This window comes from Salvelinus namaycush, chromosome 1, assembly GCF_016432855.1.
Source record: "Salvelinus namaycush isolate Seneca chromosome 1, SaNama_1.0, whole genome shotgun sequence".
NCBI lineage: Eukaryota > Metazoa > Chordata > Actinopteri > Salmoniformes > Salmonidae > Salvelinus > Salvelinus namaycush.
In genome coordinates, this window is record NC_052307.1 from 24,427,732 (window position 1) to 24,455,598 (window position 27,867).

Here is a 27,867-nt window from a genome sequence, read left to right on the forward strand (position 1 = left end):
CGCACCTTGAGGGGGGGGTTCTGTCACGTTCCTGACCTGTTTTCTGTTGTTTTGTATGTGTTTAATTGGTCAGGGCGTGAGTTTGGGTGGGTAGTCTATGTTATGTGTTTTCTATGTTGGGTTAATGGTTTGCCTGGTATGGTTCTCAATTAGAGGCAGGTGTGTGTCGTTTCCTCTGATTGAGAGCCATATTAAGGTAGGTTGTTCTCACTGTTTGTTTGTGGGTGATTGTTCCTGTGTCTGTGTATACCACATGGGACTGTTTCGTTTGTTCGTTCATTTTAGGTAGTCTGTTCCTGTTCGTGCGTTCTTCGTCTATATGTAAGTTCGTTTGTTTCAGGTCTGTTGCCTTCGTTTATTGTTTTGTAGTTTGTTCTAGTGTTTTGTCAGTGTTTCGTCTGTTTAATAAATTCAGTATGTATTCATCACCCGCTGCGCCTTGGTCCGTTCAATCACCACAAGACGAACGTTACAGTAGGCCTATCTGTTAACGCCGATACATCCTGGCAAAATACACACTATGACTTGCCTACTAATGTGCCTTTCTGGACCTTGTCAACTGTCAAGAAAATACCCATTACTGATCAAAATGGTTGCCTAATCAGGCCTAGGCTAGATTATTATTATTTCAGAATGAAACATGCATTCAGTTTTTTTTTGCGGTTATTGAAATGACATATCCACTACAGTTTACAGCCTAGACTATAATGATTTACTCGCTAGACAAATGCATTCAAAATGCATTATTGCATTGTGCTGTTATAGCCTAGGTATGATTGTTTTTCTTGTCCCCAAAAAGCTTAATCAATTAGGGAGAATGTCGAGCTGGAGCGCAGACTGGGGCGCACACTATCCTAGGCTACCTGCCATTTTATTATCAGATTAAACAATATATTTCAACTGTGTAAATTCATTGCGTATAAGCTATTCACGGCAGTATTAGGGTCTAACATTTAGTTAATAAATGGGTTGCATACGCTTCTAAGGCTGCAAATCTCTATTCTGTCTTCACCGTTCTTTTTGCACAATTGCGCACCTGGCATCTGCTGCCTCGCAGCTACAGATATTCCTTTCTATTCCTTTACACAGCTATTCCTTTCCCTTGGAATCCCAATATCTTGTTGTACACCTAATTCGAGCATTTTACTTACTACTACTAGCCTATTTAGGAGATATTGCAACTTGCTCTTACTTGCTGAATGTAAAATAGGGGAGTTTGAAAGAAGAGGGAGCGCGATGGTGTGAGCAAAATAAACCACATGATTAGCCTGCTAATGTATCTTTCTGGACCTAGGTTGTATGCAGTTATTTCGGCATGAAGTTTGCCCACATCACTTCAGTTTACAGCCCAAGACAATAATTGTGTAGTCACTTGATAACAATAATACATTCACCATTACACTGTATTGTTGTAGCTTAGGTAGAATACTTTTCTTGTCTAAAAATGTAAGCCTAATCAATAGTGAAGCTTTGCGTGTCCGAGACTGGAGCGCAGCCTGGAGGAACGCACAGATCTGCCATGTAATATTCTGTAAAAAAATAAATATTGATAGCACTACTATTTAACTATTGAAGGCTACACATCTCTACCCTCTCTCTTCCATCTGTTCCGGTGTGCAATATACTGTAGTGTAGGCCATAAGCCACTTTAATAAATGGATTACTAGTCACTTTAAACAATGCCACTTTAAATAATGCCACTTTAATAATGTTTACATTTCTTACATTACTAATCTCATATGTATATACTGTATCTTATACCATCTATTGCATCTTGCCAATGCCACTCAGCCATCGCTCATCCATATATTTATATGTACATATTCTCATTCACCCCTTTATATTTGTGTGTATTAGCTAGTTGTTGGGGAATTGTTAGATTACTTGTTAGATATTACTGCACTATCGGACCTAGAAGCACAAGCATTTCGCTACACTCGCAGTAACATCTACTAACCATGTGTATGTGACCTATAACATTTGATTTTATTTCATTTTGGCTACGAGAGTCGCTCCGCTATTCCTCTTCACGTGTAATCCCAGGAAAAGCTATAGACTACTAAAGCTATAGACCATTTATTTTTAGCCTTTTTTAAACCAGGCCTAATTGCATTTTCGCAGAGAGAAGCATGATTGCTCTAGCTAATTGTTGAATGTAAAATAGGCCTAGGCCAAATTAACTGTCGTGGAAAAGTTAAGGAGATAGAGTGCGTTGGTGTCAACACTGGCCAGTGATGATAACATTTGTCACGTTCCTGACCTATTTCTGTTAGTTTGTTGTATGTGTTAGTTGGTCAGGACGTGAGTTTGGGTGGGCATTCTATGTTGTCTGTTTCTATGTTGGTTTAGGGTTGCCTGGTATGGCTCTTAATTAGAGGCAGGTGTTTGGCGTTCCTCTAATTGAGAGTCATATTTAGGTAGGTTGTTTCACAGTGTTCGTTGTGGGTGGTTGTCTCCTGTGTCAGTGTTTGTCGCACCATACGGGACTGTTCGGTATGTTTGTTCATCGTCATTTTGTGTAGTCTATTTTTCCCTGTTCGTGCGTTCTTCGTGTTATTTGTAAGTTCGTATTGTTCAGGTCTGTCTATACATTTCGGTTTTGTTATTTTGTAGTTTATTCAAGTCTAGGTCGTTTTCTGTCTTCATTGTTTTGTCGTGTCTTTATTAAATTATGTATTCACAACCCGCTGCGCCTTGGTTCAATCACTACTCCTCCTCTTCGGTTGAAGAGGAGGAGAACCACCGTTACAGAACCACCCACCAAACCCGGACCAAGCAGCGTGGCAACAGGCAACGGCGGCAGCAGCAGCAGCAGCGGGAACTAGCAAGGCAGAGTGGCTGGAAGCCCGAGAGGCTCCCCCAAAAATTTCTTGGGGGGGGGCACACGGGGAGTATGGCTGGGTCAAGTGGGAGATTTGAGCCAGTTCCCCGTGCTTACCAGAAGGAGCAGTGGGCTAAATTGAGGTACGAGTCGGAGAATGTGGAGGAGTTATTGGACAGATTGGAGGAAAGTGAAAGGATGGGAGATTATGAGACATTTGATGAGTTGTTGGTGATATTGGGGGAGAGCGAAGAGAGAGAGATGTTGGTTTGGCGTAGCATACACGGTACTCGCCCTGAGGTGTGTGATTACCGTGGAGAGCGGGAGTACGGGCAGACACCGTGTTATGCGGAAGAACGCACGGTGTCTCCTGTACGTGTGCATAGCCCGGTGCGGGTTATTCCACCTCCCCGCACTGGGCGGGCTAGATTGAGCATCGAGCCGAGTGCCATGAAGCCGGCCCAACGTATCTGGTCTCCAGTACGTCTCCTCGGGCCGGCGTACATGGCACCAGCCTTACAGGTGGTGTTCCCGGTTCGCCTGCATAGCCCAGTGCGGGCTATTCCACCTCGCCGCACTGGCAGGGCTACGGGGACCATTCAACCTGGTAAGGTTGGGGAGGCTCGGTGCTCAAGAGCACGTGTCCTCCTTCACGGTCCGGTATATCCGGCGCCACCTTCCCACCCCAGCTCAGTACCACCAGTGCCTACACCACGCACCAGGCTTCCAGTGCATCTCCAGAGCCCTGTTCCTCCTCCACGCACTCTCCCTATGGTGCGTGTCTCCAGCCCAGTGCCTCCAGTTCCGGCACCACGCACCAAGCCTCCTGTGCGTCTCCAGAGCCCTGTACGCACTGTTCCTTCTCCCCGCACTCGCCCTGAGGTGCGTGCCCTCAGCCCGGTACCTCCAGTTCCGGTACCACGCACCAGGCCTAGAGTGCGCCACGAGAGTCCAGTGTGCCCTGTTGTTGTTCCCCGCACTAGCCTGAAGGTGCGTGTCCTTAGCCCGGTACCTCCAGTTCCGGTACCACGCACCAGGCCTACAGTGCGTCTCAGCCGGCCAGAGTCTGCCGTCTGCCCAGCGGCGCCTGAACTGCCCGTCTGCCCAGCGGCGCCTGAACTGCCCGTCTGCCCAGCGGCGCCTGAACTGCCCGTCTGCCCAGCGGCGCCTGAACTGCCCGTCTGCCCAGCGGCGTCTGAACTGCCCGTCTGCCCTACGCCGTCTGAACTGTCCGTCTGCCATGAGCCTGCAAAGCCGCCCGTCTGCCATGAGCCTGCAAAGCCGCCCGTCTGCCATGAGCCTACAGAGCCGTCCGCCAGACAGGAGCCGCTAGAGCCGTCCGCCAGACAGGAGCCGCTAGAGCCTTCCGCCAGACCGGATCAGCCAGAGCCTTCCGCCAGACCGGATCAGCCAGAGCCTTCCGCCAGACCGGATCAGCCAGAGCCTTCCGCCAGACCGGATCAGCCAGAGCCTTCCGCCAGACCGGATCAGCCAGAGCCTTCCGCCAGACCGGATCAGCCAGAGCCTTCCGTCAGCCCGGACCTGCCAGAGCCGCCAACCAGACAGGATCTGCCAGAGCCGCCAACCAGACAGGATCTGCCAGAGCCGTCAGCCAGCCATGAGCGTCCAGAGCCGTCAGCCAGCCATGAGCGTCCAGAGCCGTCAGCCAGCCATGAGCGTCCAGAGCCGTCAGCCAGCCATGAGCGTCCAGAGCCGTCAGCCAGCCATGAGCGTCCAGAGCCGTCAGCCAGCCATGAGCGTCCAGAGCCGTCAGCCAGTCATGAGCTGTCCCTCAGCCCAGAGTGGCTATTTATCCAGAACTGCCCCTCAGTCCAGAGCTGTCTCTCTGTCCGGAGCTGCCTTTCAGTCCGGAGTTGCCCCTCTATCCTGAGTTGCCCCTCTATCCTGAGCTACCTCTCTATCCTGAGCTACCTCTCTATCCTGAGCTACCTCGCTATCCTGAGCTATCCCTCTGTCCTGAGCTATCCCTCTGTCCTGAGCTATCCCTCTGTCCTGAGCTATCCCTCTGTCCTGAGCTATCCCTCTGTCCTGAGCTATCCCTCTGTCCTGAGCTATCCCTCTATCCCGGTGCTGCCCCTTGTGTCGATGTTACCTAAAAGATTTAGTGGGTGTAAGATGAGGGTGGTCATTTGTAGGGGGAGATGTAAGCTGGGATTGACTATGGTGGGGTGGGGACCTCGCCCTGAGCCTGAGCCACCACCGTGGTCAGATGCCCACCCAGACCCTCCCCTAGACTTTGTGCTGGTGCGCCCGGAGTTCGCACCTTATGGGGGGGGTTATGTCACGTTCCTGACCTATTTCTGTTAGTTTGTTGTATGTGTTAGTTGGTCAGGACGTGAGTTTGGGTGGGCATTCTATGTTGTCTGTTTCTATGTTGGTTTAGGGTTGCCTGGTATGGCTCTTAATTAGAGGCAGGTGTTTGGCGTTCCTCTAATTGAGAGTCATATTTAGGTAGGTTGTTTCACAGTGTTCGTTGTGGGTGGTTGTCTCCTGTGTCAGTGTTTGTCGCACCATACGGGACTGTTCGGTATGTTTGTTCATCGTCATTTTGTGTAGTCTATTTTTCCCTGTTCGTGCGTTCTTCGTGTTATTTGTAAGTTCGTATTGTTCAGGTCTGTCTATACATTTCGGTTTTGTTATTTTGTAGTTTATTCAAGTCTAGGTCGTTTTCTGTCTTCATTGTTTTGTCGTGTCTTTATTAAATTATGTATTCACAACCCGCTGCGCCTTGGTTCAGTCACTACGGGTGAAGAGGAGGAGAACAACCGTTACAACATTGTTGCACTGATGCATTGCAAATGGTTGCTCAGGACAGACAGAGATGAGCACAGCAACAAATAAGATCTGGAGACAAATTGACATCCATTAGAAACATGGAAATCACTTCCAAACCACTTGAGCAACAATGCAAGCAATGACATGATATAAAAGACATGATATAAAAGATGTGCAGCCTAAACAGTATTTGTTGTTGAATGACATTTGAATATGAGTTCCTATATGTACATTTAAGTATTATTTGCAGTTGTCACAATAACAGTGAACACACCCTGAAGCACTGAATGATCTGTCTTACCACCTTATTAACAGGCTGTGACGTTGTTCCTCCTCCTCTTCATACGAAGAGGAGGAGTAGTGATTTGACCAAGGCGCAGTGGGTTGTGAATACATAATAATAATATTTATTTAAACAAAACCGAAAAACACGACGAACACTTGAATAGAAACAAAATAACAAAACGAAAGTAGACAGACCTGAACGACGAACTTACATGAAACACGAAGAACTCACGAACAGGAAAATGACTACACAAAATGACGAATGCACGAAACAGTCCCGTATGGTGTAACATAGACACAGACACAGGAGACAACCACCCACAACAAACAATGTGAAACAACCTACCTTAATATGACTCTCAATCAGAGGAAACGCCAAACACCTGCCTCTAATTGAGAGCCATACCAGGCAACCCATAAACCAACATAGAAACAGAAAACATAGACTGCCCACCCAACTCACGTCCTGACCAACTAACACATACAAAAACTAACAGAAAATAGGTCAGGAACGTGACATAACCCCCCCCTTAAGGTGCGAACTCCGGGCGCACCAGCACAAAGTTTAGGGGAGGGTCTGGGTGGGCATCTGACCACGGTGGTGGCTCAGGCTCTGGGCGAGGTCCCCACCCCACCATAGTCAATCCCAGCTTCCGTTTCCCCCTACGACTGACCACCCTCCTATTCCACCCACTTAATTTCCTGGGTAACATCGAGACAAGGGGCAGCACCGGGATAAGGTAGTTCAGGACAGAGATATTGCACAGGACAGAGAGGTAGGTCAGGATAGAGAGGTAGCTCAGGATAGAGGGGCAACTCCGGACTGAAGGGCAGCTCCGGACAGAGAGACAGCTCTGGACTGAGGGGCAGTTCTGGATAAATGGCCGCTCTGGGCTGAGGGGCAGCTCATGACTGGCTGACGGCTCTGGACGCTCATGGCTAGCTGACAGCTCTGGACGCTCATGGCTGGCTGACGGCTCTGGACGCTCATGGCTGGCTGACGGCTCTGGACGCTCATGGCTAGCTGACGGCTCTGGACGCTCATGGCTAGCTGGCGGCTCTGGCAGATCCTGTCTGGTTGGCGGCTCTGGCAGATCCTGTCTGGTTGGCGGCTCTGGCAGATCCTGTCTGGTTGGCGGCTCTGGCAGATCCTGTCTGGTTGGCGGCTCTGGCAGATCCTGTCTGGCGAATGGCTCTAGCGGCTCCTGACTGACTAACGGCTCTGACGGCTCGGGACAGACGGGCGGCTCTAATGGCTCGGGACAGACGGATGGCTCAGACGGCGCTGGGGAGACGGATGGCTCAGATGGCGCTGAGGAGACGGATGGCTCAGATGGCGCTGAGGAGACGGATGGCTCAGACGGCGCTGGGGAGACGGATGGCTCAGATGGCGCTGGGGAGACGGCAGACTCTGGCCGGCTGAGACGCACTGTAGGCCTGGTGCGTGGTGCCGGAACTGGAGGCACCGGACTGGAGACACGCACTTCAAGCCTAGTGCGGGGAGCAGGGACAGGGCACACTGGACTCTCAAAACGTACTATTTGCCTGGTGCGTGGTACCGGCACTGGTGGCACCGGGCTGAGGGCACGCACATCAGGACGAGTACGGGGAGAAGGAACAGTGTGTACAGGGCTCTGGAGACGCACAGGTGGCTTAGTGCGTGGTGCCGGAACTGGAGGCACTGGGCTGGAGACACGCACCATAGGGAGAGTGCGTGGAGGAGGAACAGGGCTCTGGAGACGCACTGGAAGCCTGGTGCGTAGTGTAGATACTGGTGGTACTGGGCTGGGGCGGGGAGGTAGCGCCGGAAATACCGGACCGTGCAAGCGTACTGGCTCCCTTGAGCATTGAGCCTGCCCAACCTTACCTGGTTGAATGCTCCCCGTCGCCCGACCAGTGCGGGGAGGTGGAATAACCCGCACCGGGCTATGTAGGCGAACCGGGGACACCATACGTAAGGCTGGTGCCATGTAAGCCGGCCCAAAGAGACGTACTGGTGGCCAAATATGTAGAGCCGGCTTCATGACATCCGGCTCAACGCTCAATCTAGCCCTACCAGTGCGGGGAGGTGGAATAACCCGCACTGGGCTATGCACACGTACAGGAGACACCGTGCGCTCTACTGCGTAACACGGTGTCTGCCCGTACTCCCGCTCTCCACGGTTAGCCTGGGAAGTGGGCGCAGGTCTCCTACCTGCCCTTGGCCCACTACCTCTTAGCCCCCCCCCAAGAAATTTTGGGGTAGTACTCACGGGCTTTTCGGGCTTCCGTGCTAGACGCGTCCCCTCATAACGCCGGTTCCCTTCTCCGGTTGCCTCTGCTCTCCTAAGTGCCTCCAGCTGTTCCCATGGGAGGCGATCCCTTCCAGCCAGGATCTCCTCCCATGTGTAGCAACCTTTACCGTCCAAAACATCCTCCCATGTCCATTCCTCCTTCTTGCGCTGTCCCTTCCTCCCGTTACACCGCTGCTTGGTTCTGGTTATTTGGTGGGTGGTTCTGTAACGTTGTTCCTCCTCCTCTTCATACGAAGAGGAGGAGTAGTGATTTGACCAAGGCGCAGCGGGTTGTGAATACATAATAATAATATTTATTTAAACAAAACCGAAAAACACGACGAACACTTGAATAGAAACAAAATAACAAAACGAAAGTAGACAGACCTGAACGACGAACTTACATGAAACACGAAGAACTCACGAACAGGAAAATGACTACACAAAATGACGAATGCACGAAACAGTCCCGTATGGTGTAACATAGACACAGACACAGGAGACAACCACCCACAACAAACAATGTGAAACAACCTACCTTAATATGACTCTCAATCAGAGGAAACGCCAAACACCTGCCTCTAATTGAGAGCCATACCAGGCAACCCATAAACCAACATAGAAACAGAAAACATAGACTGCCCACCCAACTCACGTCCTGACCAACTAACACATACAAAAACTAACAGAAAATAGGTCAGGAACGTGACATAACCCCCCCCTTAAGGTGCGAACTCCGGGCGCACCAGCACAAAGTTTAGGGGAGGGTCTGGGTGGGCATCTGACCACGGTGGTGGCTCAGGCTCTGGGCGAGGTCCCCACCCCACCATAGTCAATCCCAGCTTCCGTTTCCCCCTACGACTGACCACCCTCCTATTCCACCCACTTAATTTCCTGGGTAACATCGAGACAAGGGGCAGCACCGGGATAAGGTAGTTCAGGACAGAGATATTGCACAGGACAGAGAGGTAGGTCAGGATAGAGAGGTAGCTCAGGATAGAGGGGCAACTCCGGACTGAAGGGCAGCTCCGGACAGAGAGACAGCTCTGGACTGAGGGGCAGTTCTGGATAAATGGCCGCTCTGGGCTGAGGGGCAGCTCATGACTGGCTGACGGCTCTGGACGCTCATGGCTAGCTGACAGCTCTGGACGCTCATGGCTGGCTGACGGCTCTGGACGCTCATGGCTGGCTGACGGCTCTGGACGCTCATGGCTAGCTGACGGCTCTGGACGCTCATGGCTAGCTGGCGGCTCTGGCAGATCCTGTCTGGTTGGCGGCTCTGGCAGATCCTGTCTGGTTGGCGGCTCTGGCAGATCCTGTCTGGTTGGCGGCTCTGGCAGATCCTGTCTGGTTGGCGGCTCTGGCAGATCCTGTCTGGCGAATGGCTCTAGCGGCTCCTGACTGACTAACGGCTCTGACGGCTCGGGACAGACGGGCGGCTCTAATGGCTCGGGACAGACGGATGGCTCAGACGGCGCTGGGGAGACGGATGGCTCAGATGGCGCTGAGGAGACGGATGGCTCAGATGGCGCTGAGGAGACGGATGGCTCAGACGGCGCTGGGGAGACGGATGGCTCAGATGGCGCTGGGGAGACGGCAGACTCTGGCCGGCTGAGACGCACTGTAGGCCTGGTGCGTGGTGCCGGAACTGGAGGCACCGGACTGGAGACACGCACTTCAAGCCTAGTGCGGGGAGCAGGGACAGGGCACACTGGACTCTCAAAACGTACTATTTGCCTGGTGCGTGGTACCGGCACTGGTGGCACCGGGCTGAGGGCACGCACATCAGGACGAGTACGGGGAGAAGGAACAGTGTGTACAGGGCTCTGGAGACGCACAGGTGGCTTAGTGCGTGGTGCCGGAACTGGAGGCACTGGGCTGGAGACACGCACCATAGGGAGAGTGCGTGGAGGAGGAACAGGGCTCTGGAGACGCACTGGAAGCCTGGTGCGTAGTGTAGATACTGGTGGTACTGGGCTGGGGCGGGGAGGTAGCGCCGGAAATACCGGACCGTGCAAGCGTACTGGCTCCCTTGAGCATTGAGCCTGCCCAACCTTACCTGGTTGAATGCTCCCCGTCGCCCGACCAGTGCGGGGAGGTGGAATAACCCGCACCGGGCTATGTAGGCGAACCGGGGACACCATACGTAAGGCTGGTGCCATGTAAGCCGGCCCAAAGAGACGTACTGGTGGCCAAATATGTAGAGCCGGCTTCATGACATCCGGCTCAACGCTCAATCTAGCCCTACCAGTGCGGGGAGGTGGAATAACCCGCACTGGGCTATGCACACGTACAGGAGACACCGTGCGCTCTACTGCGTAACACGGTGTCTGCCCGTACTCCCGCTCTCCACGGTTAGCCTGGGAAGTGGGCGCAGGTCTCCTACCTGCCCTTGGCCCACTACCTCTTAGCCCCCCCCCAAGAAATTTTGGGGTAGTACTCACGGGCTTTTCGGGCTTCCGTGCTAGACGCGTCCCCTCATAACGCCGGTTCCCTTCTCCGGTTGCCTCTGCTCTCCTAAGTGCCTCCAGCTGTTCCCATGGGAGGCGATCCCTTCCAGCCAGGATCTCCTCCCATGTGTAGCAACCTTTACCGTCCAAAACATCCTCCCATGTCCATTCCTCCTTCTTGCGCTGTCCCTTCCTCCCGTTACACCGCTGCTTGGTTCTGGTTATTTGGTGGGTGGTTCTGTAACCTTGTTCCTCCTCCTCTTCATACGAAGAGGAGGAGTAGTGATTTGACCAAGGCGCAGCGGGTTGTGAATACATAATAATATTTATTTAAACAAAACCGAAAAACACGACGAACACTTGAATAGAAACAAAATAACAAAACGAAAGTAGACAGACCTGAACGACGAACTTACATGAAACACGAAGAACTCACGAACAGGAAAATGACTACACAAAATGACGAATGCACGAAACAGTCCCGTATGGTGTAACATAGACACAGACACAGGAGACAACCACCCACAACAAACAATGTGAAACAACCTACCTTAATATGACTCTCAATCAGAGGAAACGCCAAACACCTGCCTCTAATTGAGAGCCATACCAGGCAACCCATAAACCAACATAGAAACAGAAAACATAGACTGCCCACCCAACTCACGTCCTGACCAACTAACACATACAAAAACTAACAGAAAATAGGTCAGGAACGTGACACAGGCCTACAGCGTGCAGTAGTATGCATTGATAAGTTGATTGACAAGTGTACCGCAGAACGCTGGTTATAGTTTTGTATAATGTATCTTTATAGTTATCATCCTTGGTGTGGGTGGCCCTTAAGGCTTCCATAAACATAGAAAGGGTAAGCTAGTTTGTAAAGCTGACAATTTCATTCGAATAATACAGTGAGTGTTGCCCTACCAGGCTATTCAATGTTAACTGAGAGTGCATTAAAGAAGATGAAGTACCATGCAAGTGTCCATACCAGTGTCTCTCCCCTACACCAACTCACCTTTATCTTCACTCCCTCGTCTAGCGGTCTGTCCATGAGTGTGTTGAAGGAGAGGAAGAGCGTCCGGATGGAGTTAAAGAAAGCATCCCCATCCTCACTGGTCCCATAGAATCTGAATAAACAAAAAGAAGGACATTGCTCATTTCAAAACAAACTAATATTGTGTACCAAATGTATGAGTATGTATGAGGAAGGAAGGCCACAGCTATGATACCTGAGGTAGAGGACCCGGGACTGCACAATGAACATGAACAGGTACTTGAGGGCTTTGAGGGCTGAATACAACCCCTCTGTTAGGACAGGCTTATCTGCATGGCCCACATAGTAATTCAGAACCTTGGTCAGCTTCCTGAAAAAGTAATGGAATGGGGCACTCAGGCATACTAGCAACTGCATATAAACGACTGCATTCTGAATGGGTGGAAAGGTGTCAAAACAGGAAGAAAGAAAAATGAACAGAGTAGAGAGGGAAATGTGAAAATGGAGAGGGCTAGACTCACATATAAGCCAAAGTGGCACTGAAGTGTTTGTTGATGTATGTCTCCAGTACTGGGTTAAAGTGCTGAAACTTGATGTCTCCAATCAGTGTGATTATGAACACCTAGAAGAAAAGCAAAGCACAGTCAGGAACCAGTGTAATATAGAAACCTGCTGGAAAATGTTGTTGCATGAATAGTTTCTGATATACAACTGTCTTTTGGTATATTAAAGACAAATGCCATTAACCCTGATCGCTTAACACAGGTAATTCACCCACCACTCCAGAACTCACCAGAGCATTAAAGACCAGGTTGTCATAGGTGTCCTTCTCTGAAGTCTCCATCATGATGTTGAACAGGGCATCAAGTGTGTCCTGTAGAAACTAAGACCACAAAAGACAAATGCATTAGTACAGGGTGTCATTGTATGTTAAACTAGTTAAGAATACTGGAGCAGTCAGACTCACTTTGACAATCTCTCCTCCCTCTACCTCCATCAGGCGCTGCAGGTTCTGGTCCAGCTGTTCAGGGTTGGACCTCCAGTTCAACAGGCCCAGGAGATCCACTGGAAGAGGAACAGGAGAATATTACTTTTATGTCTACATCATTCTTCTCTGTATTATGAGCCGAAGTGCGGAAAGAGTTGGATTTGATTTGATTCAATTTGTTAAGATCTGTTTGATTCTAAATACATTGTTTCCCAGATAATCGTGTCCTACTACAGTACCATTCTGGGTGAGTTTAGTGGAGCAGGTGAGAGTGCCAATCTGGAAGCTGTCCTTTGTGACTGGGATGACTCCTGAATGCTGAAAGGTTTTCCCTGTCTGCCTCTCCTTCTCCTCCACCTCAGCCCAGGAGCCTGGCAGAGTCAGGTATGTCTTTGCATCCTCAGTCTTCTTTACGTCAACCTGAGCCAAATGAACAAAAGGAATTAAATACTAAAACATATTCATCTGTATGTCATTTGCTATTCATTGACCAGGGAGCGGCCATGAATGATCTACTTACTTTCAGCTTTTTATTTTATATGAAATATCTAACTAATTACTACTTCACTACTTAACAGATAATGAAATAGAATCCCTATGGGGAGAGAATTATTTCAAATGAATCAAATGTATCTGAACCCTCTGGTTCCACCAAGCTGTGGGCATCATATGGGGTCTGCGTCAGTAGCATAGTGCTGTGTTGGTCCCACCTTGTAGACAATGAGGTCATGTCTGCCGTCTCTCAGCGTGGTTCCGTCTCCTTTCATCAGGCGGACGAACGCCATGCCAAACGGCTTTTCTGATTTGTCTCTAGCTAAAGGAAACACAGCAGTGTCAGTGAGGACCCAATCAACCAACTCTGAAGGACACATTCATATTCATTCTGACCAGATGCCAGAGGGTTAGGGCAGGATGCCCGGGTGTCGAATGTGATAGAAACGTGAGGCACTCACAGTCCTGAGATGATCTGTGTCGAAACATCACCCTTAGATGACAGCGGCCAACATCTTCAATAGGAATAGTCACCTTGGAGGGGGAGAAGAAAGGAATGAGGAGAGGAGTGAGGAGAGTATCATGACAAGAGACAGAGAAAGTCATGTCTAGTGTCTGTCTAGCATTTTGTATGAGTGCCACAATCCTTGCCAATATCTCCTCTAAAGGATTATTTAATTGTATAGAGACAAATATTTTGGGGAAATTAATTGCTGAACTTGAGCCACCATGGGGAGAGTACAGAGCTCTTTTGTCCTGACAGAAACACCTGGGATGCTGGTAAGTGAGCTGTACCTTGACTGTTTCATTCCAGCTCGGCTGCTTGACCTGGTAGTAAATTACAGACTTGTACTCTGTGATCCCATCATATCCAGCTCCAGGAAATATTGCTTTCTATTCAAGGAGAAGGAATGAGATTCAGTCAAACATATTTTTTTGCAGACAAGAAACCCCATGTATATGTATAGACATTAATTGGGGTCATTTTGTAATAACTTAGGTTTTCTTACAGTAAACCAACAAACATGAGTTGACCAACATGCAATACTTGAGGTAAAAATGGTTAAAGAAAGAAATGTGGAGGCACACATAATGTTAAGACAGCACCCTTACCTCCATGAGATTGCCATCGTCATCTAGTACACTCAACATCACCTCAACATTTTTGGGTGACGTTTTTTTACCGCGGTCAAACTCCCCCTGCAGCAAGGTCACATATATATCGTTCCTCACATATCCTAGAGGAGAATTAGTTGGTTAATATTGAAAAACAATATATTAACTGTCACTGCTGTAAAGGCAGCTACAAAGTATGCAACCCCTTGTTTCAGACGCAATTCAGCTATAAAGAAGAACATGTACAGTAAACGTATGGCACCTGGGAGGATGATCTCAGGGAAGCCCATCTTTCTAACAATGGCGGTGGTGCGATCCACAAAGTGGGAGTAGTCCTTCCTGACCTGGGACAGGTCACCAGGAAGTAGCTTTAAGGTCACAAACAGTCCTGAGAACCCAGCAGGGCCAATCAATGAAGAGATAGTTAACAAGACAGAGGAACTAACAGAATGTTCAGAATGGATACACACAACCTGTTACATTTCTATTTTGAACCCAGACCCACATTTTAAAAGCCACTTCCGAGTTACATTCTTTTGTATTTTATATTCTGTTCTACTCTGCTATATTCTAGGCAAACTGGTGAGTTGTTGCCACAGAGTGGCAGTGAGTGTGTCTCTTTACCCTGGCCCTTGTGGTTAACCTCCCGGGTGTTAATGACTTTGTTGAAGACGGCGGTGAGAGGCTCGTTCTCTCCAATGACCCGGGATGGGAGGAGAGGTGACATGATGAGTTGTCTCTGACGGATGTAGGTCTCCATAGCTATCCTGGGAGAGAGAAGAAGGATAGATAAAGAGGAGGATAAATATATGTTTAAAGTGGGACTGACAAGTGGATGGAACCATTGATCACAAAACATAGAGCTATGAAAGACATATTGAGATATTGGAAAAGAAAATCCACAAAATATAACAGTGCATGTGACCAAGCAAGAATAAGAAACAGTCTCCAGTTGCATTTTTGTTACACTGCACTACAAACCTAGATTTGTCCTTGATCTACAGTATTGTATAGCAATAGAGGAAGCAGTTGCATAATGCATTCCTTTAAGTACTCTATCCTAAAACAGTTCAAGCCATTTGTCATTTCTGACTCTATGATGGTGTAAGAGAAGGTTGAGTTCAAATGGACAGGGGAGTGAGGACTATTATCACAGTGTGAAAATGAGCAGAGCCTGTGAGAGATTTTAAAACACTCACTGCTGAAAGGGGATGAAATGCTGCTTCTCCTCATCATCTGCTTTCCCATGGGCGATATCTGTGATGTCCATCACTGTGAACAGAGGCAACTGTGAATGTGGTGGTGATATGTGGCAAAGGCTAAGCTAATAAGCTGCTTTCAATTCAATTATCCTGTTATTGCCACTGCTGCTGCTAGCATGACCTCACTTTAATATCTTTGGTATTTGATTTCTCAGCTCGAGCCATTTCACAGCAGTCTTCACTCCGATTAAGTAAACTACAGAGCAGAACGACAATGTAATTTGTGTTTGAAAACTAGTTATTGGGCCCTCACACACCTGTTCCAATGCACCAGAGACAATGATAAAAAGATACATTCACAACAGGAGCATAGGTAGGATTCCAGCAGGCCTGTCTGTGTGATCTTGAGCTTTGTGTTGCAATAGATGATGGTTCAGTAGGCATTCCTCTTTCTCAATTAGTAATTTCTTAGGAAATAGCTGAGGGAAATAAGAGCTCTGTATTGCTCCCAATGATACTGGGTTCAGTCCATTTGCTGTGATACCAAAGGAGACAATTTCTCATCCAACCCAGAAATGTAATCCTCCACTCAAAACAACGAGGGATGTTTAAATCCTTTCCCCTGACTCCTTTGGCAAGGCAGACAACGTGGAGGTAGTTTATGGGTCAGGAGGGTAAGCAGGTTCAGGTGGGCTCAGGGTGTGTCTGGCTTTTATCCAGGACAGGGATCCTACTGTAAATGTTTGTTTAGGCCCTCAATTACCCATTCACTCAAACTCTGAGTAAATGGGGTAGTGTTCTGATTTCAGATTTAATTGAATGTGTAAATTTGCGTAAACAAATATAGTGAAGACATCTCAATTAAAAGACATCTCACCAGCTACACCAAACGGTCTCCTTAACCCTCCTGTGTGTTTCTTGCCCTCTTTGAGTTCCATGCTGCCCACCCTGATAATCTGACAGACGAGGAAGAGACGTGGCCTAATCAGGTCACTGCTGCTCAGATCCTGGCCAGAGAGGGCAGAGTGGAGAAGATCATTTCAATGCAAAGATAAGGATGACATAATGCAAGTAAAGTAAAAGTTGGAAGGCAGAACATATTCAATATCTTATGCAATGTTGCTTATATTAATTTTAATGTGAGCAGTTCAGATGAAGAGCCTGTCTGAGGATATAAATGGCATGGCATGGCATTGCATAGCATGCCCCAACCAAGGACTGTCACTGCCCGCTTCCGGTCCATCTATTAGGCCCCATGGCTAGACTATTATATTTACAAAAACAGAGAAACAAGAAAGTGGAAGGGAGGGTTTCATCTCTGTTACCGTGAAGAGGGCAGGCAGATTGTTGAGTTTCTCAATCTCTTTGGGCATGCCCATGCTGTCCCAGCGCACCAGGAAGTTCTCACTGCAAACATACATGGCATTCACAATCAAGAATCACAACTCCCATACCTCACTGTAACAAACCTCTGTGTGTTTTTTACAAGATAACAATAAAACAAATATATCAAAATGCCTACATACAGTCACGTTATTAAATATATATGCAATGTGGAACAAATGAGTACTGGACGAATTGTTCTGTCAAGCGTCAGAATGGTAATGGTGGTTTAGTATAATGCAATGAATTTAAATTAGTTGGTATCTGACCTGATGAACTCTGACTGGTCAGGGTCATAGAGCGACATAAGCAGCTCTGCATCCTCCCCGATGTTACAAACAAAGTTCTTGAGGTTCATGAGGAGACTGTATGTGTGCACTGTGCTAAACAGGGACTGGCGCCTCATCTCCAGATTCTGCTTCCGGGTCTACAGAGGGGCACAGAGACACTGTATGAGCAAACACGATGCACTGGCAGGGCAAACTCTGCAGCATATACATGTAGTAGTTTATCTATCAGAGAGGTGCAAACAACAGCTGGTCCATGCCTTCTCCTCTTGTATTCTGTCATCTATACTGCGGGATGCAGTCTCAAAGGCTCGGAATAGACTGACTGTGCTTGTGCAGTCCGGGTCCAGAGTGTTCCCTGCGTCATCTCGCACCACCAGGTCCAACCCTAGAATCCTGTACAACAGAAAGCATCAAATATAGCTTAGGACAGATTTACAAGGGCATATTCTTAACACCATGACTCAGTCACATAAAACGTTACAAGCATGTTTATGTCAAAATGCAATTCAAGTAGAGTACAATTTATACCGGTTTCCATAATCAATCTTAGCTGTGACTTTCTTCCTGAGCTCCACAAGGTCATCCTTGGGCAATGTTCCAGACACTATCTGAGATCGATACTCGATGAGGCTGTAGGCCATCTGTTGTACGCCCCTGAAGAGAGTGGTCTTGTTGTTCTGTCAAACAAACAGCCATATTCATCATCACAGTCACCCAGGCTAACATAATTACCCTTTTCCAAACCGACTAAGTGTCAGAGTTGAATAACAGCATAAGGGTAAAGTGAATTCTTTAATGTGAAGATTATGTAAGTAGGGTGATGGATAAGAAACTAGTTTTCTCAACGTACCACATATAGCTTGTGCCATATTTGTGCCCATTCCCTCAGAGTGGCGCCTAACTCCAGTACCAGTGGTAGGTCTCCTGGGATAACTATTTCCTGCTGGCTGTAAGATGGGTGGAAGGAAGGAACGTACCAGATATTGGGTCCCACAGGTGCATCACATGCATCAAATCGTGCAAATAGGTCAAGTCACCCATCCCATCAAATACAATCCATTTCTAATGACATGACAAGTGAGTGACACCTTACCCTGTCCCTTCAACTTTAGCCTCCTTTAGATGGATGTACGAGGCTGGGAAAACGCCCTATAAGATGAAACAGAAACGTAAACCTCTTCTTCAAATTATTTTCAAATTTTAAGGAAAAACTATGAATGGATATACGGTTGTTGCCATACCTTCTGTGCTTTGTTCCGTATTGTGTACCCTCTATACCAGCCTGGGGAGATTAAAGATTGATATAGAGATATGACAGAGATATAGGGATAAATATAATATAGATAAGACCGATGAGAAGAGGGCAAACTAGATACAGATGGTGATATTGACTGTTATTTCTTTCAAAAGAATTTCATTAAACATTGCTGATTATTTTCAATCCATGTCTGGTATGGATCACAGCTTTAGTTCAATGTTTCACAAAGTTTCAGTGTTGAAAACTGTTACTTAGCGTGTGACAACTTGTTGTACATAAGAACGTGAAGCTAGAGTGATATGTTAGGGCATGTTGGCTGTTCATGCTCACCTTCAAATGTCTCAAGTATGTGTACAGTGTCTCCCACCTGGAGACACAGCTCCTGCTCTCTTCTGGTGTCATAATTATAGATTGCTGAGAGATAATTGATAGGAGGGGGAGAAAAAAGAGACAGTCTTATTATGGCAGTTTTACTATGTGAAACAACATACAAACGCAAAACGACAATCCCCAGCTAGCTCAACATACAGAAAGTGAAAACAGAAAAAAAGATAAGAAAAGCCCAGCAAAGCCTATAGACTTTGGCCTTTTCCCAGGTCATATCTGATAAAGGAAAGGTACAGTATACTGTAGTCAGGTATTTCTTGCGCTGTGAAAAAGCATGTTTGAGCTCGAGTAAGAGTAAACATTGTTTTATGAAATTACAGGTACATTCTTGTGTGGTGCAAGTGGAATTCGGTGTTGGCCTTATACTGGAAACCCAGTTTTAATTGAAAATGTCCCTCAATCTCTTGGATTTTCACTTCACTCTTAATTATAGCCTAATACATGTACAGTATGTGCATGTATTCATGATTAGGATTTTAGGACAGCCTGACCTCACGTTTTAAATAAAGAGATGACTGACATAATCCTGTTATTTATCATTCCCTGAGCCTATGTGTTTGATGGAGTAAATGGAAAATGTTTTTCCAAGTGTATTACAACATCCACACAGAGGAAAGCAGAGTGAGGAGGGGATTGACATCATGTATTATTTATTCCTAAATCACCAAGCCATGGAGCCTATCGGTTAAAGGTCACATTGTAAAGAGTATACGGCAGCCAACTGGGTCAGTAGAGTGCCCTGCCCTCCTCTCCTCTTCAGCTGCAACCCTGCCCTCCTCAGTTTGTTAACTTAAGTTCCTTCCTAGAGGCGTTCGCTGTATCTCCCTCCCTCCTTTTCACTGAAAGACACAAGTGAGAGACAGATCACACAGCACAGCATGCTCTCTCTCTCTCTCTCACACACACACACACACACACACACACACACACACACACACACACACACACACACACACACACACACACACACACACACACACACACACACACACACACACACACACACACACACACATACACACACACACACACACACTTCCTTGTCATGACTTGAGTGAGCTGCAGTGCAAACAGACTTTCATAACCTAGTACTCAGCATCCAACCTCTATCACAGGAACAAGACAAGGAGCTCTGTCCTGACTTGCACAGTGATAATCCTTGTTGCCGGAGGCTAGGTCTCACTGCACGCTTCAACTGGCTAAGCTCATCACATCTCTGAATACCTCACAACTAAACATGAATATTCTTTCAGTAAGTATACTTCCCATTTAATTGTATGCAGTTCCCCTCAAATGCAAATTAGTATGTGACTGTTCAACACTTGTTCTGTGAGAACAAATAGTACTAATTTAATACGTAGAAGTGTGGGGAAAAGTTAATACAGTGCCTTCAGAAAGAATTCATACCCCTAGAATTATTCCACATTTTGTAGTGTTACAGCCAAAATTCTAAATAGATTTTTCTCACCCATCAACACACAATATCCCATAATGACAAAGTGAATGAAAATTAAATACAGAAATGACTCCACCAGAGAGTGGTGGTCATTTCCATGTTAAAGGACGCATAGGAGTATGTTGAATTGGGTGTCAAATGAAAGCTGAGTCTACAGTTTTTCAGTTTTTCACAATTCCTGACATTTAATCCTAGTAAAAATTCCCTGTCTTAGGTCAGTTAGGATCACCACTTTATTTTAAGAATGTGAAATGTCAGAATAATATTAGAGAGAATGATTTATTTCAGCTTATATTTCTTTCATCACATTCCCAGTGGGTCAGAAGTTTACATACACTCAATTAGTATTTGGTAGCATTGCCTTTAAATTGTTGAACTTGGGTCAAATGTTTCGGGTAGCCTTCCACAAGCTTCCCACAATAAGTTAGGTGAATTTTGGCCCATTCCTCCTGACAGAGCTGGTGGAACGGAGTCAGGTTTGTAGGGCTCCTTGCTCAGTTCAGTTCTGCCCACAAATTTTCTATAGGATTGAGGTCAGTGCTTTGTGATGGCCACTCCAATACCTTGACTTTGTTGTCCTTAAGCCATTTTGCCACAACTTTGGAAGTATGCTTGGTGACATTGTCCATTTGGAAGACCCATTTGCGACCAAGCTTTAACTTCCTGACTGATGTCTTGAGATGTTGCTTCAATATATCCACATATTTTCCCTTCCTCATGATGCCATCTATTTTGTGAAGTGCACCAGACCCTCCTGTAGCAAAGCACCCCCAAAACATGATGCTGCCACCCCCGTGCCTCACGGTTGGGATGGTGTTCTTCGGCTTGCAAGCCTCCCCTTTTTTCCTCCAAACATAACGATGGTCATTATGGCCAAAAAGTTCTATTTTTGTTTAATCAGACCAGAGGAAATTTCTCCAAAAAGTAAGATCTTTGTCCCCATGTGCAGTTGCAAACCGTAGTCTGGCTTTTTTATGGTGGTTTTGGAGCAGTGGCTTCTTCCTTGCAGTGCGGCATTTCAGGTTATGTCGATATAGGACTCATTTTAACTGTGGATATTGTAACGGCTGTCAATGTCGTTCTCCTCCTCGGACGAGGAGGAGCATGGATCGGACCAAGATGCGGAGGGATAAGTGTTCATTATTTAATGACAAAACAACAAAGCACTTCAACATACAAAACAACAAACGTGACAAACCCGAAACAGTCCTGTGTGGCCCAAACGCTGACACAGGAACAAACACCCACAAAACACAAGTGAAATCCAGGCTGCCTTAGTATGATTCTCAATCGGGGACAACGATAGACACCTGTCTCTGATTGAGAATCATACCAGGCCGAACACAAAATCCCAACATAGAAATAGAAAACATAGACTGCCCACCCAAAACTCACGCCCTGACCAATAAACACATACAAAACAAGAGAAAACAGGTCAGGAACGTGACATAACCCCCCCCCCTTAAGGTGCGAACTCCGGGCGCACCAGCACAAAGTCTAGGGGAGGGTCTGGGTGGGCATCTGACCACGGTGGTGGCTCAGGCTCTGGGCGAGGTCCCCACCCCACCATAGTCACTCCCCGCTTCCGTATCCCCCTCCCAATGACCACCCTCCAACTAAACCCACCTAAATGAAGGGGCAGCATCGGGATAAGGGGCAGCACCGGGATAAGGGGCGGCAGCTCCGGGATGAGGGACGGCAGCTCCGGGCTGAGGGACTCTGGCAGGTCCTGGCTGAGGGACTCTGGCAGGTCCTGGCTGAGGGACTCTGGCAGGTCCTGGCTGAGGGACTCTGGCAGGTCCTGGCTGAGGGACTCTGGCAGGTCCTGGCTGGCTGGCTCTGGCGGATCCTGGCTGGCGGAAGGCTCTGGCGGATCCTGGCTGGCGGAAGGCTCTGGCGGATCCTGGCTGGCGGAAGGCTCTGGCGGATCCTGGCTGGCTGGCTCCGGCAGCTCCTGACTGGCTGGCAGCTCCTGGCTGGACGGCTCTGGCTGGTCCTGGCTGGACGGCTCTGGCTGGTCCTGGCTGGACGGCTCTGGCTGGTCCTGGCTGGACGGCTCTGGCTGGTCCTGGCTGGACGGCTCTGGCTGGTCCTGGCTGGACGGCTCTGAAGGCTCGGGACAGACGGGCAGCGCTGGGCAGGCAGACAGTTCAGACCACGCTGGGCAGGCAGGCAGTTCAGACAGCGCTGGGAAGGCAGACAGTTCGGGCAGCGCTGAGCAGGCAAGCAGCGCAGGCGGCGTTGGGCAGACGGCCGACTCTGACCTGCTGAGGCGCACAGTAGGCCTGGTGCGTGGTGCCGGAACTGGAGGCACTGGGCTGGAGACACGCACCACAGGGAGAGTGCATGGAGGAGGAACAGGGCTCTGGAAACGCACTGGAAGCCTGGTGCGTGGTGTCGGCACTGATGGTACTGGGCTGGGGTGGGAAGGTGGCGCCGGATCTACCGGACCGTGAAGGAGGACACGCGCTCTTGAGCACCGAGCCTCCCCAACCTTACCAGGTTGAATGGTCCCCGTAGCCCTGCCAGTGCGGCGAGGTGGAATAGCCCGCACTGGGCTATGCAGGCGAACCGGGGACACCACCTGTAAGGCTGGTGCCATGTACGCCGGCCCGAGGAGACGTACTGGAGGCCAGATACGTTGGGCCGGCTTCATGACATCCGGCTCGATGCCCAACCTAGCCCTCCCAGTGCGGCAAGGTGGAATAGCCCGCACTGGGCTAAGCACGCGTACTGGGGACACCGTGCGCTTTACCGCATAACACGGTGTCTGACCAGTACGACGCCCTCTCACTCCACGGTAAGCCCGGGGAGTTGGCTCAGGTAACCAACCCGGCTTCGCCACACTCCCCTTTATCCCCCCCCCAAGAAATTTTTGGGTGAGCCTCTCGGGCTTCCAGCCGCTCTGCCTTGCTTTAGCCTCATACAACCTCCTCTCCGCTTTCGCTGCCTCCAGCTCCGCTTTGGGGCGGCGACACTCCACTGGCTCTGCCCAGGGTCCTTTACCGTCTAGGATCTCCTCCCAAGTCCATTCCTCTTTTCCCCATTGCTGTTGTTCCTGCCTTCCTTCTCCACTCCGCTTGATCCTGTTTTGGTGTTTGTTCTGCACCAGATAGGACTGTCTCGGTTTTCACGGTTTGTTATTTTGTTATTTGTTAAGTGTTCATGGTTATTGTTTAATTAAACATGTTGAGCACTGGCTACGCTGCATTTTGGTCCTCTCCTTCACCCCTGGAAGAAAACCTTTACAGATATAGATATTTGTGTACCTGTTTCCTCCAGCATCTTCGCAAGGTCTTTTGCTGTTGTTCTGGGATTGATTTGCACTTTTCGCACCAAAGTATGCTCATCTCTAGGAGACAGAATGCGTCTCGTTCCTGAGCAGTATGATGGCTGTGTGGTCCCATGGTGTTTATACTTGCGTACTATTGTTTGTACAGATGAACATGGTACCTTCAGGCAATTTTTTTCTGAGGTCTTGCCTGATTTCTTTTGATTATCCCATGATGTCAAGCAAAGAGGCACTGAGTTTGAAGGTAGGCCTTGAAATCCATCCACAGGTACACCTCCAATTGGCTCAAATGATGTCAATTAGTCTATCAGAAGCTTCTAAAGCCATGACATAATTTCCCAAGCTGTTTAAAGGCACAGTCAACTTAGTGTATGTATACTTCTGACCCACTGGAATTGTGATACAGTGAATTATAAGTGAAATAATCTGTCTGTAAACAATTGTTGGAAAAATTACTTGTGTCATGCACAAAGTAGATGTCCTAACCGACTTGCCAAAACTATAGTTTGTTAACGAGAAATTTGTGGAGTGGTTGAAAAACGAGTTTTAATGACTCCAACCAAAATGTATGTAAACTTCCAACTTCCACTGTATGTTTGAGAAAAATTAAGGCATATATACAGTACCAGTCAAAGGTTTGGACACACCTACTCATTCAAGGGTTTTTCTTTATTTTTACTATTTTCTATATTGTAGAATAATTGTGAAGACACCAAAACTATGAAATAACACATATGGAATCATATAGTAACCAAGAAAGTGTTAAACAAATCAAAATATATTTTACATTTTAGATTCTTCAAACTAGCCATCCTTTGGCATGATGACAGCTTTGCATACTCTTGGCATTCTCTCAACCAGCTTCACCTGGAATGCTATTCCAACAGTCTTGAAGGAGTTCACACATATGCTGAGCACTTGTTGGCTGCTTTTCCTTCACTCTGCGGTCCAACTCTTCCCAAACCATCTAATTTGGGTTGAGATCGGGTGATTGTGGAGGCCAGGTCATCTGATGCAGCACTCCACCACTCTCCTTCTCAGTTAAATAGCCCTTACACAATCTGGAGGTGTGTTGGGTCATTGTCCTGTTGAAAAACAAATGATAGTCCCACTAAGCACAAACCAGATGGGTTGGCATATCACTGCAGAATACGGTCGTAGCCATGCAGGTTAAGTGTACCTTGAATTCTAAATAAATCACAGACAGTGTCACCAGCAAAGCACACCCACACCATCACACCTCCTCCTCCCTGCTTCACGGTGGGAACCACACATGTGGAGATCATCCATTCACCTACTCTGCGTCTCACAAAGACACAGCGGATGGAACCAAAAATCTCAAATTTGGACTCATTAGACCAAAGGACAGATTTCCACCGGTCTAATGTCCATTGCTCGTGTTTCTTGGTCCAAGCAAGTATATTCTTATTATTGGTGTCCTCTGAACAGTTGATGTTGAGATGTGTCTGTTACTTAAACTTTGTGAAGCATTTATTTGGCCTGCAATTTCTGAGGCTGGTAACTAATGAACGTATCCTCTGCAGCAGAGGTAACTTTGGTTCCTTTCCTGTGGCGGTCCTCATGAAAGCCAGTTTCATCATAGCGCTTGATGGTTTTTGCGACTGCACTTCAAGAAACGTTCAAATTTCTTGACATTTTCCGGATTGACTGAACTTCATGTCTGAAAGGCATACCTGTTCATTGAAATGCATTCCAGGTGACTACCTCATGAAGCTGGTTGAGAGAATGCCAAGAATGTGCAAAGCTGTCCTCAAGGCAAAGGGTGGCTAATTTGAATAATCAAAAATATGAAATATATTTTGATTTGTTTAACACTGATTTGTTTAAACTATGAAACAACACATATGGAATCATGTAGTAACCAAAAAAGTGTTAAATAAATTGGGTTATGTACGTACAGTCACTGTGGGAACGACGTCCTTGATGCTCTTATTGATAAAGCCAGTGACTGATATGGTGTACTCCTCAATGCCAATGGAAGAATCCCAGAACATATTCCAGTCTGTGCTAGCAAAACAGTCCTGTAGTTTAGCATCTGCTTTATCTCGGCCACTTTTTTATAGACCGAGTCACTGGCGCTTCCTGCTTTAATTTTTGCTTGTAAGCAGGAATCAGGAGGATAGAATTATGGTCAGATTTGCCAAATCGAGGGCGAGTGAGAGCTTTGTACTCGTCTCTGTGTGTGGAGTAAAGGTAATCAAGTATTTTTTCCCCTCTGGTTGCACATTTAAGATGCTGATAGAAATTAGGTAAAACTGATTTAAGTTTCCCTGCATTAAAGTCCCACGCCACTAGGAGTGCTGCCTCTGGGTGAGCAGTTTCCTGCTTGCTTATTTCCTTATAGAGCTGACTGAGTGCGGTCTTAGTGACAGCATCCATCTGTAGTGGTAAATAAACAGACACGAAAAAAATAGATGAAAACTCTCTTGGCAAATAGTGTGGTTTACAGCTTATCATGAGATACCCTACTTCAGGCGAGCAAAATCTAGACTTCCTTAGGATTCGTGCACCAGCTGTTGTTTACAAATATACACAGACCACCCCCCCTCATCTTAACGGAGTGTGCTGTTCTATCTATCCGGTGCAGCATATATCCCACCAGCTGAATGTTTTCCATGTCGTCATTCAGCCATGATTCAGTGAAACATAAGATATTACAGTTTTTGATGTCCCGTTGGTAGGATATTCGTGATCGTACCTCGTCTAATTTATTGTCCAATGATTGTATGTTGGCAAGTAATATTGTAAGGGCAGATTTCCCACTCGCCATCGGCGGATCCTTACGAGGCACCCCGCCCTGTGTCCTCTATACCTGCGTCTCTTTCTCTTGCCAATGACGGGGATTTCGGACTTGTTGGGTGTCTGACGTACATCCTGTGCGTCCTGCTTGTTGAAGAAAAAATCTTAGTATAATCCGAGGTGAGTGATCGCTGTCCTGATATCCAGAAGCTCTTTTTTGCCGTAATATACGGTGGCAGAAACATGTACAAAATAACAAAAAAAGAACAAAAAAACACATAATAGCACAATTTACACAATACTTATGTAAATAAGATATTTCTGTTTTTTTATTTTTTATACATTTGTGAACATTTCTAAAAACCTGTTTTCATTTAGTCATTATGGGGTATTGTGTGTAGATTGATGAGGAAAATGTTTAATTTAATCAAATGTAGAACAAGGTTGTAACATAACAAAATGTGGAAAAAGTCAAGGGGTCTGAATACTGAATAGTGAATACATTTTTCAACCATTTCCCATCCTAAAAATTAGGAATAACCAAAAGCTTTGATTTCTTGTCAAACAGATGGAAACAGGTATTAGAAATACATGAAAACACAATAATGTTGAAGTAAAGATCCCTGCCAACTAATATCAACACTGATATTTAGTTTGCGATAATTTGTTTATGAAACATTGCCCTGTGCCTTAAAGTTATGTTACCAAAAACCCACATATTTTTTTAATATTTTCTAATTTATCTCCCGCATTTACTGATATCAATTTTGTTTATGAATTATGAAGTGATTAAAACTAAAAATGTCTCTTTCAAAATAGGTAACAGAATTTCATAACAATCGTTAATGTAATTTCTGCAATTGAATTGGCTACAATATGAACTCATAATAGTCACAAACCACAGTTGGGTCACCTGCTACTGTCCTCCCTTCTACTAGCATACTGTTATGTTCAGCTGATAACTGTTATCTTTCTCTTTCTGTGTCTGGTGGTCAAAGCATTAGTGTGAAAAGTCTGGACAACCCTTCACTCTCTCTCTTCCCCTCTTTTCTCTCTTTTTCCAATTAATGTCACTTCTCCCGGCTCTTACTGACGCCTACTCATGAGCCCCCTCTCTTTACATTTACTGTAACCAGCATCCTCACCCAGTGAGCACCGATTGACACTGGACGTCCATTGATGTTGAAAAGTCCACCCTGGCCTTGATTTCAACATCCACAGACGTCGTTTTTTGGTCCGGACTTTCCCTGATTTCAACATCCACAGACATCTGGACCGGCCTTCAGTTGACCCAAACATAGATGTCCATGAATGGTTCAGATTTGGTCCGGCCGAAATCTGAACCAATCATAGACGTCTATGTTTACAAGTTTGTACAGCATAGTACAGTAAAGTAAATAAAAGTAGAGTATAGTTAATTACAGAACAGTACATTAAAGTAGAGCACAGTACAGTACAATACAGTAGAGCACAGCAGAGTTCAGAACAGTACAGTACAGTAAAGAGAAGTAGAGTATAGTTCAGTACAGTAAAGAGAAGTATATTATAGTTCAGTACAGTAAAGAGAAGTAGATTATAGTTCAGTACAGTACAGTAAAGAGAAGAGAAGTAGAGTATAGTT

At 47.0% G+C, this 27,867-nt stretch overlaps 1 protein-coding gene across 1 annotated transcript in view; it reads right to left on the minus strand.

Moving 5' to 3' along the window:
- Positions 1-23,479, minus strand: part of LOC120051129 (dedicator of cytokinesis protein 5-like) — a 47,643-nt gene extending 24,164 nt beyond the window's left edge. The window contains exons 1-23 of the mRNA XM_038997820.1: positions 23,464-23,479; positions 18,682-18,765; positions 18,335-18,375; positions 18,187-18,242; positions 17,944-18,040; positions 17,622-17,770; positions 17,351-17,486; positions 17,073-17,230; positions 16,746-16,827; positions 16,298-16,427; positions 15,418-15,490; positions 14,843-14,985; positions 14,481-14,606; positions 14,216-14,340; positions 13,898-13,996; positions 13,564-13,636; positions 13,321-13,424; positions 12,850-13,030; positions 12,590-12,687; positions 12,416-12,505; positions 12,144-12,244; positions 11,858-11,992; positions 11,644-11,755 (exon numbers count right to left, since the gene is read on the minus strand). Coding sequence (XP_038853748.1) covers positions 11,644-11,755; positions 11,858-11,992; positions 12,144-12,244; positions 12,416-12,505; positions 12,590-12,687; positions 12,850-13,030; positions 13,321-13,424; positions 13,564-13,636; positions 13,898-13,996; positions 14,216-14,340; positions 14,481-14,606; positions 14,843-14,985; positions 15,418-15,490; positions 16,298-16,427; positions 16,746-16,827; positions 17,073-17,230; positions 17,351-17,486; positions 17,622-17,770; positions 17,944-18,040; positions 18,187-18,242; positions 18,335-18,375; positions 18,682-18,765; positions 23,464-23,479 — 2,409 coding nt within the window. The remainder of the gene's footprint in view (positions 1-11,643; positions 11,756-11,857; positions 11,993-12,143; positions 12,245-12,415; positions 12,506-12,589; positions 12,688-12,849; positions 13,031-13,320; positions 13,425-13,563; positions 13,637-13,897; positions 13,997-14,215; positions 14,341-14,480; positions 14,607-14,842; positions 14,986-15,417; positions 15,491-16,297; positions 16,428-16,745; positions 16,828-17,072; positions 17,231-17,350; positions 17,487-17,621; positions 17,771-17,943; positions 18,041-18,186; positions 18,243-18,334; positions 18,376-18,681; positions 18,766-23,463) is intronic.
- Between the last annotated feature and the right edge of the window lie 4,388 nt (positions 23,480-27,867).